We start from the raw sequence: 13,394 nt of genomic DNA, 5'->3' as shown, positions 1-13,394 counted from the left end.
TATCCAAATTTGTTCCAAAACTTAGGTTTGAATATTGCGACAAAGTTGGATGATTTGTAAAGGCTCCTACTGCTATCGAGTTATGTAACGGCTTTGTTCGGATAGGAGTTATGGTTTTGTTTTTGAGTGATGATTGTGGAGAAAAATAAGGGTAATAATTGGGAGATAGGAGTAATGATTGGAGAGATATAGAGAGAAAAAATTAAAGTAATAATTAAAAATATAGGTAATGATTGGGGAGAAATATGAGTAATGATTAAAAAAATAAATAAAAGTGAAAACTAAAATAGAAACCGAACAAAGGCGTTGATTTTTACAAAAACCTTAAACATAAAGTATTTTGAATAAAATAAGCGGCTCCGATTATGTTTATGGGATCCGAGACGGGTCCCAAAATCATTTGTACATTGAATTTGTTCGTCTTCTCAATATGTACCAATAGCATTAGTGGAGGCCAGGTGGCGCTAAAACATACAATGTCTATCCACGTGCACAAATCCCAATGTGAGTCCATTATACGTCTCACAAAAATAATTTAAGTTATTCATTAAATTTAGAACATGTTTTTAAGGGCTCACGCAACAAATTAGCTCAATTAAATACCTATAGATGTTCGATCCAATTATTTAAGTTTTTATTATTCAGGTTTTAGGATCCTAAAATATAAATGAAAAGTTAGATGATTGAATTGAACACCTATAAGTATCGGATTGAGCTGATTTTTTCGTACGGGCCTTTGAAAACATGTTTAAATTTAATGAACGACTCAGATCGTTGATCTACGTACGATGTGTGCATCGGAAAATCGGTGTCAATAGCACGAGAAGATTTTCAGTACCGAGGGGATACGTGCCCGCTCGGTGAATTCGGGCCGTCCATTTTGATTTTATGGTACGGAGTCCGTACGGTGGTGAAAATTCGTCCAAATGGAGAGCTGCTATTCCCCCTGACACACACCCCCCGGCCCCACCTGCCCTTTCCCGGAATTACCTCTCTCTCTCTCTCTCTTCCTTTTCTTTTTTTCTTTCTTTACAGTTTTCTTCTTTCTTTCTTTTTTTTCATTTTCTCTCTAGTTTGATTTTTTTTTCATTTTATTTCTTTTTCTTTCTTTCTAGTTTGAATTTTTTTTCTCTTTAATAATAGGTTCAAGTCTAATTCTAGGCTTTGTAAAGTAATTGAGAGAAAAAAAAGTGTTTCAATTGATCATGTTTATACCACTGTTTTATTTTTCTTTTTTGGTCTTTTATAGATTAAAAAATATAGTTACGAAAATAAGTGTTTCAATTTTCAATCCGTTTGAATCAGTGCAAAGATGTTATTTTTCTGATCATTTCATCCTAAATGGTTGTAATAAATTTTTGGCTCCAAGGCCTTTCAATGAACACCTTAATCCTAAGAGAGTCCTGAAACTAAATAATGAGTCTTAGGGTGCTCGTTGAAAGGCCGTGAAGCAAAAAATTCATTAAGATTACAATTAGTGTTCGGAAACTAATTACGAAATGTATTTTGCAAACGACGTACTAATCCAGAATACAAATGTTATATTTAGGATTATTTTTTTTTAACTATAGTACAATTTAATAAATTTGTTAACCATTATTTAGCATAGATCCTCTTACCTGATTCAGTAGTATGTTGCTTCAAATCATGTTTCTACTCCATAGGATTGCAAATGGTTGGTTTCTATTTTTTTAAAAACTAAAACGGAAACGTTTCAGGGGCTTCTTAGGGGCTACTGTGCCAATGGGAACAACAGAGCCCTCGGGTCCCCCTAATTTTTAATTTATTTTTTTATTTAATTACTTATATCTTATTTATTTAATTTCTATAAATACACCATTTGTATATTTAAAAAATATAATTCAAGAATTAAGTGCTTTAATTTTCAATTCAGTTAAATCAGAGCAAAGATCATTTTTTTTATTATTTTATTTTATATGGTCATAATAAATTTTTTGGTTTAAGACCTTTCAACAAACACTCTAAGACTCATTATTTAGTTTCAAGATTCTCTTAGGGTGTCCATTGAAAGGTCTTGAAGCCAAAAATTTATTACAATCATTTAGGATGAAATGATCAGAAAAATAACATCTTTGCACTGGTTCAAACGAATTGAAAATTGAAACACTTATTTTCGTAACTATATTTTTTAATCTATAAAGGACAAAAAAAGAAAAATAAAACAGTTGTATAAACATGATCAATTGAAACATTTTTTTTATCTTAATTACTTTACAAAGCCTAGAATTAGACTTGAACCTATTATTAAAGAGAAAAAAAAATTCAAACCGGAAAAAAAGAAAAGGAAAAAAAATAACTAAACTGAAAAGAAAAGGAAAAAAGAAGAAGAAGGAAACGGTAAGGAAAGAAAGAAAGAAAAGGAAGAGAGAGAGAGAGAGAGAGCGAGTGAGGGAGGGTAGTTTTCCCGAGGTGGGGCCGGGGGTGTGTCAGGGGAATTAGCAATTTACGTCCAAATGCAATGAACCGAAAATCCTCGTGAGCAAATTTACCATCCACTCCCACGCCCTTTCGTCACTGCTCGCGACTTTCAAATAATCTGACTGTTCTCATCACCTCCTATAAATACTGAGGGACTTTTTATGTAACGCTAAACGCTTCACACAACTCCCACGCAAACACCCGAAAGCTGGAAATTCAGAAACGAAAGCAACAATTATGCCTCCTCCGTAAGCTCTTTTGCTCTGACTTTATGGTGTTTTCGGTATTAAAAATTTTATAGATTTTTATTTGTGGTCAAGAAATTATTATTAAGTGTTTCGGATAGTGAGTAAGTTGTTGAAAAATGTCAAGTTATTTTCGATAAATTATTGATGATTTGTAAGTAGAGCTAATGTAGCAAAAAAGTGTTTGTTGACAACTTTTTTGTTAATGGAAACGAAATTGTGAAATGCATTAAGTTTTTAGTAATTTTTGTTAGTGGAAACGGGACTTTTATGGACATATATATCTGTGTTGTGTTTACAATATTAAGCTGCAAACAAATCAAGCTGAGCTCGAGTTTTAGACTCATTTTTTTAAGTAAAAAACAAGCCGTGCTCAAACACTCAAAAAGCTCGGCTTGTTTGTTTGAAGAGGCTGGTTAAGTAAAATAATCGGGCTTAGACTTGTTTTTACAAACGAACAAGCTTGACTTTTAGACTTATTTAGTAAATAGAACCGAGCTCGAACACTACAAAGGTTCTGCTCGGCTCTTTTTGCAACCCTACCGGGCTCTAAACACGCGATGTGTGTGCTAATCGGTGTTATGCTCCAAAATGATGAGTTGAGGAAAATCTTAAAAAATTGAGATTAATTTGTAATGAAATTTAGGATGCCAAGGTTGAAAAGAGTGGAGAAAAAATTTAGGGTGACGTTTTTTTTTTTTCCTTCTTTTCGTAAAGTAGTTAGAAGTTCTTATTAAAAAAAAAAAAAGAGTATGGGAATTGGACAACCTCAAAACTGACCCAGATCACATCAAAAGGATGTTTTCTTATAACACATAATGAGTACATGGAGTATTAGTTTTGATATGTGTGATGAACACAGGTTATGGATTGTGTGTGTGTAGATTTTTAATGGTTTTTGTTTCAAAAAATTGTCTAGTTTCGTGAAAGAGGATCTTCCCCCAATTTTGGATTCTACTTCTCTTGAACCCCCTCCCCTCTTTGATGGAACTACCAGGTACGCCTTCTCTCTCTCTCTCTCTCTCTCTCTCTCTCTCTCTCAATATGTTTGTGTGGGTACCATTGTGTGAATGGAAATGCTAGGGTGGGGAAGTTTTAATTTTACATGGGATGCCGGGGAAAAGTGGTTGCGAATTATTAAATTCTAGTAGTAGTAAACATATGGCATTGACAGCTACTATGTTTTATGAACTCGGGTGCTAATGTCGGGTATAGGTATGTGTCTCACTGTCTTGTACATCGGATTCATCTAATCTTTATTTCAAGGCTAGGGGGACACACCGGGCCGGATATCTAAAATCCTCAATACAAATTTTTTAATTTTCTAGTTTATAAAATGGTGTTTGGTAGTTGTCATAGTCTTTTTCTTTTCATGCGTATGCCTATTATAGGAGTTCTATGCATAGCTCATGAGAAAATTGAATTACAAAATATGCTTGACAAGTTTTTGTCCAGCTAAACATGAACTTCACGGCTACTATCTATACCCTTATTTCTGTGTCGATTGTGTGACAAGGGTATTTTATACCGCTTAAAGGGTCCATGTAACATTGATTGACAAAGTGGAATACCGAGTAGTAAAAGGAAATCATATAGCTGACACTAACTTATTGGGACATTAGGCTCGGTAGAATTTCATTTGATTAGAGTAAACAAATTTCAGTTTCACATATTATAGTTTATCGGATATCTTTGAGAAGAGTTATTTTGTTGAACTTAGAATGCAGTTGGTTCATACTTCTTATCAAATTCAATTTGGGTATCTTCTTGAAGGTTGTATATCGCTTACACATGCCCATATGCGCAGCGTGCTTGGATTGCAAGAAACTACAAGGTTTGTTTTTCCTGCTCTTGAGTACCTATTTTGCTCCATGTCCTCTGTCTACTTGCATGCTGTAATAAAGGTGAAAGCTTTATGTTATTTATATATAGAGTCGTCTACGATTCACAAAGGAGAAATCTACATTTCCACCGGAGAATTAATTTTTTGTGGGAATCGTGTTGCTAAGTCTGCCCCTTGGATGCAAGGCTTTTATCCTGCTTGTCATATGTGCATAATGTCCGGTTGATTGAGAATGACTCTCAACGAAGTTTAGAACATTGAGCTTGCTTATCGGCACACAGGGTAGCAGGGGATGCATATTTAGTCATCCGAAGGACTTAACAAAAGATTAATGTGCAAGATTTCTCAGTTTTGTGCACATTAAATTTTATTCAACGTGTTCATGGGGCTTATCTTGTGTAAATTGTGAGATGTAGGGTCTACAAGACGAGATAAAATTGGTTGCCATTGACATTGGAAACAAGCCTATTTGGTACAAAGAGAAAGTTTACCCAGAAAATAAGGTAGCATTCTTTTCGTACGATATTCTTCTTCCGATCATTTTCTCTTGTGTTAATGAAGTACTTGGTGCAGTTTTTTTAATCACCAGTATTGCCGCTTATTTGTTGATCAAACTGATTGTCGAAGAAAAACATAAATGTTCTTATGTGGTCATCTTGATTTTCTAACTCTTCTTTACAATGAGAGGTTAAAGACCTCCCACTATTTTGTTGGCTGTGCTTTGTGCTGTAAAGTACTTTCGGAATGCAATATGCGTTGTTCACACATGTTTTTGACGGTACGGTGTGCTGATATTGCTGTTGATGGACCTCAAAAAAGAAGTTGTAAGGATTAAAATGTATACAAAATATTTAATCATTTGGGAGTATAGTATAACTTATTTGAAAGATTTTACTGCAATTGAAGATTTGGATCCTTATCCTTTGCACGCCCCCACAATATGGTGCTCCAGTGGAAACGTCTTTATGTAAATGTTGAAATTCTTGGCAGGGAGAATAATTTGTGGTAAAATAAAGATGGAGAACTGGTATTGCGGGTATATTTTGGCCATAATAGCAATGATCTGAAAATAATGTATAACATGAATTTGAATGGGGAGATAAACGGGACAACTTTTACCGATAAGTAAGCTTTTTTGTCATTCTAGACCTAGAGGAGGCAGTTACAATTATCTTGAATAAAACTCTTTATTGTTTTACTGAAACTCATTAGTGGTATGGGAAGTATTACGGAAGTGTTCATCTTGAATCCGTCTTACCAAATATTAGCAGTTATAATAATGTGGGTGATAATACATAATTGGAAAAGTTACCTATCTTAAGCAATTACTATGACATAAGTCGAAACTTGACCTTGGTCCTATTGTGTCATTTCTCTTATTGCAGCTTCGTTTGAAATAAAATCTGGCTTCGCCAGAAATACTTGTAGAATGTCAAGTTCACCTATTGTCTGCAAAGTTATTTGTAAATGCCTTTTGAATTGTCTGTGATGCGTTTTGCACTGTCATGAAAAGTTTGAAATCACTCTTCAAAGCTACTGCCTAACATTGTACTACTTACTTGACAATTTCTTGCTCACATATGCAGTTCTTTTTCCTTAGGTGCCCTCACTGGAGCACAACAACAAGGTCATCGGAGAGAGTCTAGATTTACTTAAATATCTCGATGATAACTTTGAAGGACCCAAACTTTTGCCTAATGTAAGATGTGATTATGTATTGACACCCCTTCCTCGTCTCTCTCACTCTTCACGTTTTCTGATTTTGATGATCAACAATGTGAAAATACTATAGGATCCTTCCAAACAACAGTTTGCTGAAGAGTTGTTAGAGTACACTAACACATTCAACAAAACCCTGTTTACTTCTTTCAAAGGAGATCCAGCGAAAGAAATTGGTGAGATTGTATACTTGCCGTGTTCTGTGACATTAGTCGCAAGTATAAAAGACAGTGATCTCTCGAAACCTCTTGCTGACTTAAGTAGTGTCTGCTTCAGGTAGTGCTTTTGATTACTTGGAAACCGCTCTAAACAAATTCAAGGATGATCCTTTTTTCCTTGGCCAATTCAGTCTGGTATACCCCATTCTTGTTCTTTTGGTTTTCTAAGTGCTCCATTGTGTGGAACTTTCTGCATTCGCAATCTCATTCAGTGATTATTTCTGTTTGTTCTGTGGGGTCTTTCTCGGAGAGCATTTTAGCTTGTTTTGACAAGCAAGCATGCATGTCAATTGTCAATGGAATCATGTCCTTAATTTTAATGTTTTTTCTACAGGTGGATATAGCCTATGGTCCTTTTATTGGAAATTTTCAAATCATCTTTCAAGACGTGTGGAAGTATGACATCACGGCAGGACGACCAAAACTAGGAGCATGGATTGAAGTGAGTTAAATCTGTTTTTGAACGTGAAATTTGAATCTAACACTATCTTGAACGAAACTTTGAAAATTCAGTTCTTGGTGCTGAATTCTGTGCAGGAGATGAACAAGATTGATGCTTACACGCAGACAAAGTATGATCCGGCAAAAATCGTTGCATCCTACAAGAAGCGCTTTCTGGTAGTCCCTCACGCCTTCTGCTGAAAAGACTACCACAATGGCACTTGGTTTTTTTTGCTCGTAGTGAGATTTCAAGCAGAATTACAAACACTTATAATATGCTTCTCTCTTTTTGCAGGGCCAATAAATCCAGAAGCTACTCCAGCAGCTGTTCGGAACTGTCAATTAAATAACTGGCTTAATGCCAATTATCTATGTTGTATCTATTTTATAACTCAGGTGTGTTCCAAACGTTAGGTATGTCTCTTGTCCTCCCATGCCCATAATACCCATATCGATTGAGGATTACATGGATACTGTTGTTGTGTAAGTGTCCCAAAGGGTGTGGTTAGAATGTTTTTCTAGCTTACTAAGATCAAGTCATGTGTGTATTGAGTTTAGGTACACTCCTACCGACCACTCCTCTCTCACGTATGTGTGGGGCCCCATCCCACAATTAAATGTGTTGGGCCAACACATATGTGAGAAACGAGTGTACGTAGCATTGCTCGTGTGTATTTTGTGAGATGTTTTTGCATAATCATACTTGTATTTTGTTTTGTTTTCTAGTTTAATAAGATCAAGTCATGTCCACTGTCCTTGATTGGTGAGAGATGTTTGTGCTTTATCACTCAAATTCTCTTTATTTTCTTTCATTACATGTCTATTCAGAGTAAAATGATAGTAGTGGTTTTGTAATGTGACTTTACACCTAAACCCATTGATCTTTGCATCCGGGTAGCAAATGAATTGGAAAATGGAAGGTATCCAAAAACATTCGGGCAGTGTAAGTCCTAATTCACACAATGTATGTGTGAATTGCAAGTGGGAGCGAGAGTGCGAACACGAGGGTGAAAGCGGCTTTCGAAGACATCTCAAATTGCAAAAGTTTGCGAGAAAGAGGATTGATTACGAGAGTGGATGTCATACGGGAAGATTATGTGACCTAGGGTGCAACCCATTCAATGGGAATCTCAGCCTCTAACATTAATTGGAGGTTCATATTTCTTTGCATATGTGACCTAGGGTGCAACCCATTCAATGTGAATCTCAGCCTCTTCCATTAGTTGGAGGTTCATATTTCTTTGCATATTAATTCGTCTATAAGCGGAAAAAAAAAGGTGTTTCAGTACTACTCGGAAGTAGTCATTGATAGTATGATTGTACGACTAGATGTAGATGGTCACAAGGTGGTGGCATTGGTGGCCGGAGGTGGTGATATGAGGTCGAAGTGTGATTGGAGGCGGCCCGAAGATGGGAGTGGTTGAATATTGTAAGGCAAGCATGGCAGATAAAAACTTGTATTGAAACATGTGAAATCATTGTCTGAACAAACACTTGTAGGCAAGGCATGTTCTTGTTTCCAAGCTCCAAATTTCCTTTTCAGGACTGGCCCTGAGGTGAAGCATGAGGTGCTGCCGCTTTAGGCCTCTGGATTTTATTCAAAAACGAGGGCCTCGTTGTTCATATTATACAATTATATATTATACATAAATTTGTTCTGTATTACTACAAAAGAGGAGCCTGGGCCAAGTGGTATATTTTGTCACTACAAAACCCAGGAGGTATATTTTGTCACTATTTTTTCTCCTCATTTTCCTAAAATCCTGGTAAGCAGTCTTGGTCAGAGCAAGCCAACCACCCTATTCTTGCCGGAGATTTTCAACTACTAGCTTTTAGTGACTCTAGATCAAGGTTCAAATCTTTTGCGCACTATAAATGTTTTGATAAGGTTTTTGTTTGTTTGTTTTAATTTTACTTTTAACTTTGAATATCAAATTCAATAATAAATCAAAATATACTAAAAATAGATCAAAATAATTTATTTTCACTCAACAATCATTGATTAAAAAATGCTTAAATAACCATTAGAGAAAACGTAATGTATGACCGATATTTCGTTATGTTTGATTCAAAATTTTCCATTGGATAATTTTTTTCAAAAAATTTCCTTGCTTAAATTACAAAGCTAAAATACCATATTTAATCTTCTACCTTACCAGTAAAAAAAAATACTTTTTACCTTATATTAGCCTCCTATATTGAATCTTTTTTGTTAACAAGAGCTAGGTCTCATTTTAAAATTCGCTTTAGGCCTCTTAAATATCAGGGCCGGTCCCGTTCCTTTTGATGCAGTTATGCTAGGGAAATATTTACTAGTATAGAAATCAGTTACAAATTCCAAGGACTTACTGTACTAAACTAGAAAGTAAACAAAATCCCTGCTCGACAAACTTTTTCTTTTTCCAAGAAGATCTATAAATGAAGGTCAACTAACCATTAAACAACAAAAAAAATTAGTAAGACTCAGGAAAAATTTCCCTGAAAATGTCCAAAAAAAGCAATGAATGATAGAAATTCATTTTGATGTGTAAGATCCAAACATCAAAGTGAATCTGAACCATTCATTTCTTTATTCCGGATATTTTCGAAAAAAAATTCATGTATCCTAACATTATTGAATTTGACTATCCAATCCATTTGCATGGACCGGAGAGGATCAATCTCCAAAGTAAATGGGAGGATTTGTGAAAGAAGTTACCTTGGCCTATTATTGTCATTGTCTTTTTGTAGTCTTTTGAATTTTATTCATATTCGCGGTAAATATTTTATACTCCAAAGAAGTATTAATCATCTTTCTTGACAAGTGAAATCTAAAAATCATAAAATTATGACCAAAGAAAAAAAAATCAACAAAGTTCAAAGGGGACGGTTCTGCTCACACCCATTTTGACACCTATTTTGACACCTCACCCTTTCGGGTATCACTGTGCTATTCTAAATTGTAGATTTTGTTTAAATGAGTAAAATAGAGGGCTCTGCAAAAATTTAGCTCATTTTGATATCGGTAAGGGTTTGATCCAAACAGTTTTGCAAACACCAGTTCTTGTCACAGTTTCTGTAAAACTGTTTGGATCAAGCATTTACGGATATCAAAAGGAGCTGATTTTTTGCAGGGCCCCCTATTTTACTAATTTAAACAATATCAACGGTTCGGAACATCATAGTGGGATCTGAAACAAAATCAGGTGTCAAAATGGGTGTGAGCGGAACTTGCCCCAAGTTCAAAAACCTGTCTTTTTGTCTGGTTGTCTGATCTTTTCTGAACTTCGGTACATATTTTTCTATTTTTTCGATTGCTCTTGTATAATTCCAAAAAAATTGTACCAGAAATCACTAGCAGCAATAACATATATTATGAGTATTATCCTTAAGAAAAACTTAAATTTCACCAAATTTACGTACCTTTGGCCCGAAATTTTTCTATTTTTGAAACGGACTGGAATCCTCTCCAGTTCCCGAAGTCCTGTCCAATCATTTTATGGGTCAATTTTTTTTGTAATTCGATGATCATAAATGTTCATTTATATAACTTGGCGATGCCATCAACTACATCAAAAATGATGTTAATCGGATATGAATTGACCTATTTTTCGAAACGTATTTGTGTCACAAAAGTAAGGAAATACTCCGTAATTGGAACACTAACTTGAAACCCACTTTCACAACATAAACGTAATTTGAAAACATAACAGTCGAAGTGATTGATTGTCAATGAGTTTAAAAGAACCCGCTACACCTTTGGATATGATCATTTCAGACCCAAAGGAAACGGAGGAGCCCAGTCCTTTCGAGACATTACCCAATCCATGGTTTCATGTGACATCCCGGGGATGCTGCTCGACAACTTCTGCTGAACGGGTGCAGAGCGGTCGATTCAGCCATTCATCTCGGCACGAACAATTTTGATCGAATCTGAGCGCATACAAATATGAACCGTCTATTGCTCGGTTAAGATTCGAGTCATCAATTGCCGAGATGAGCGGCCGATCTAACTACTCTGCATTGCTCTATAATGAGATGCTCTCCCATTCTGCATTCATCAGTGTCGGCTACATCTACCCAATATGATTCGATTACTTTTGCACCCATGAAACATGGTTTCTTACTGCAAAAATATCGTAACTAAACCTAAATTTTCAACCCAAGGTAGGACCGTAGGGACGGAATCAAGATTTTCTATGTGACGGGGCCGGCCACAACATGAACAATAAAATTTTGAAATTCCGATGTTCAATAATATAAAATATCTAAATGACAAAATAATATCCATTACGAAATACAATATCTAGGTGATCTTAATAAACCAAAAACAACTGAAAGGTGGTAAAATAAAAGTTTTTCAATATGTTGTACCTCAAGCATGTATCAAAATGGAATTTAACGATACATTAGTTCCAAAAGTCATCTATGATTTAGCTGGAACTAATTGTTGCAATTATTAAATATAACCAACGCATTTGTAAGAAATTTATCCTCCATCCGAAGTATATGTTCTGATAATATTTCTAGTTGAAAATGCCTTTTCTTTCTATCTTCTATTTTTATTTGGTGGGGGCCACCATTTATAATTTTGAGCCGAAGTGTGCATTTGTCTCTGACCTAAGAGCATCTCCAATCCATACAAAATAGAGGATGGATGTAACACATTGAGGAGAGATTTTGTAATTTATTCCACTTTTTCTTCACTTTTTGTACTTTTTTGGGAGAATTTTGGAGGGACCCACCGTCCTTTTTAGAGTTTGGAGGAAATTTGTACTCCAAATTTACTTTTGGTCCTCCATTTTTAGAGGACCAAATTTACTTTTGGAGGACCAAACTCTAAAAAGGACGGTGGGTCCCTCAAAGATTCTCCCAAAAAGTAGAAAAAGTGAAGAAAAAGTGGAATAAATTACAAAATCTCCCCTCAATGTGTTACATCCATCATCTATTTTGTATGGATTAGAGATGCTCTAAAGGGTTGGGCTAAGTAGGCATGAAACAAACAATAAAAAGTATTTGTTCTTTGTGAGATCGTATGTTCAAATTTTACTGGGACCAAACATTTCAAATTCTGTGGCCATTGAAAAATTGTCCGATCATTAGTTTCAGCATCTCGAAATTAGTCGTGATATGTGCACACTGACTCAAACATCAAATTATTAGTAAAAAAAAAACTATACCTAACTTTTTTGGGAGATCCTTTCTAGTCTCTTTCAAACTCTAATTATAGCTGTTCCTGTCAAGTACCACTACGCTTTTTAGGGGCCCACTTTTTATCCATGATTGGAATTGATCATCCCACAGAGCTAGTCTAGAACACTATTATCATGTCAAAAAGCCACGGCCCTGTTAGTTTTAGAATTTTGGATACGCAGATAACGAGTTAGAGAGAAATAAAATAATAATTAAAAATAAAAATAGCGATTGAAAAAAGATAATGAGAAAAGTAAAAGTAATAATTAAAAAAATTATAATAATAATTAGAATAAAAACCCTTAAACAGGGTCTATGGTGATTGAGTATACGTACTACGTACTACTGGTAATTTCTCATTTTTTAATTTAATTTATTAATTAATTTAAGACGAATATGGAGCCAACATGTGTCGGTGTGATCTGCATGCTATCCTGCCTATAAGGCTTTATATAAAGGTAGAAAGCTCTAAAATTATAATAAAAATAATGCTATTGTCAGTCTACTGACAATAAACATATTAGAAAGCAAGAAAAATATGTACTTTTGTTTATTTTTTATATTCTTTAATACACATTCATACACTTACTATTATCAATCAATTGGACTGATTTTAGAATTTTTTAAAAAATGTACTTCTTTGTTTTTCCTAGTGCTTATTTTCAACAAATAAGACAAAGGTGTCCGTGCGGGATTCGTTTATTTACTATCGGACTCTGAAAATGTGTAAAAAAGAGTGTTGGCTGTTGAGATATCATGTGGCGATGCTTTATACCAAAAAAAAAAAATTCCAATATAAAGGTACTACATTCTAACGTGACCTGTTACATTCTCAAAAAATTCTCACAGCTTGCTAATCGATTACGTTATACACGTTACTTCCGATGAAAGCAGTAGCACCATTTATCCCACGACTCCCATGTGCTACTCCGTCCATTTAGCATCCCCCTCCCCAGTTTTTCCATTTTTAAGCATCACCTCCCATGTTTTTCCATTTTTATAATCACGTGTCCATTGCGAGTTTGCGGGCACATCGACTAATATCGGAGTCTTGAAGTTAATAATTGGACAAATCTTTCAGTGGTCCCGAGGTTTCCAGTGATCTCGAGGTTTGGTACAGTTAGCCTCTGCGAGATCCGAACATACGACCACATGGAGTGCAAATACTTACTACTCTCTCTGTCCTATTTTGTTTTGTCTATTTTTGTTATTCTTGTCGTTCTTTAAACGCTTATATGTTCCAATTTCTAATGTTTTTCATACTTTTTAAAAACTTTGTATTATAGACTTAATCAAGAACTATCAAATAAAATCAAT

At 35.0% G+C, this 13,394-nt stretch overlaps 1 protein-coding gene across 2 annotated transcripts; it reads left to right on the top strand.

The window, feature by feature from the left end:
• Positions 1-2,538: 2,538 nt before the first annotated feature.
• Positions 2,539-7,692, top strand: LOC131326858 (glutathione S-transferase L3-like). Of its 2 annotated transcripts, XM_058359760.1 has the most exons (10): positions 2,543-2,687; positions 3,604-3,681; positions 4,458-4,518; positions 4,944-5,030; positions 6,128-6,226; positions 6,320-6,422; positions 6,523-6,599; positions 6,799-6,906; positions 7,002-7,082; positions 7,201-7,692. In XM_058359760.1, the coding sequence occupies exons 1-10, from the start codon at positions 2,677-2,679 to the stop codon at positions 7,207-7,209; spliced, it is 714 nt and encodes a 237-aa protein (XP_058215743.1). In that variant the 5' UTR covers positions 2,543-2,676; the 3' UTR covers positions 7,210-7,692. The 2 variants fall into 2 exon arrangements, with proteins under 2 accessions (XP_058215744.1, XP_058215743.1); XM_058359761.1 differs by lacking the exon at positions 6,128-6,226 and having other exon boundaries at positions 2,539-2,687.
• The last annotated feature ends 5,702 nt before the right edge of the window (positions 7,693-13,394 follow it).

This window comes from Rhododendron vialii, chromosome 5a (assembly GCF_030253575.1).
Source record: "Rhododendron vialii isolate Sample 1 chromosome 5a, ASM3025357v1".
In the NCBI taxonomy this organism is placed as follows: domain Eukaryota; kingdom Viridiplantae; phylum Streptophyta; class Magnoliopsida; order Ericales; family Ericaceae; genus Rhododendron; species Rhododendron vialii.
Note: the sequence above shows the minus strand (reverse complement) of the source record. Positions and strands in the feature narration are given on the sequence as shown.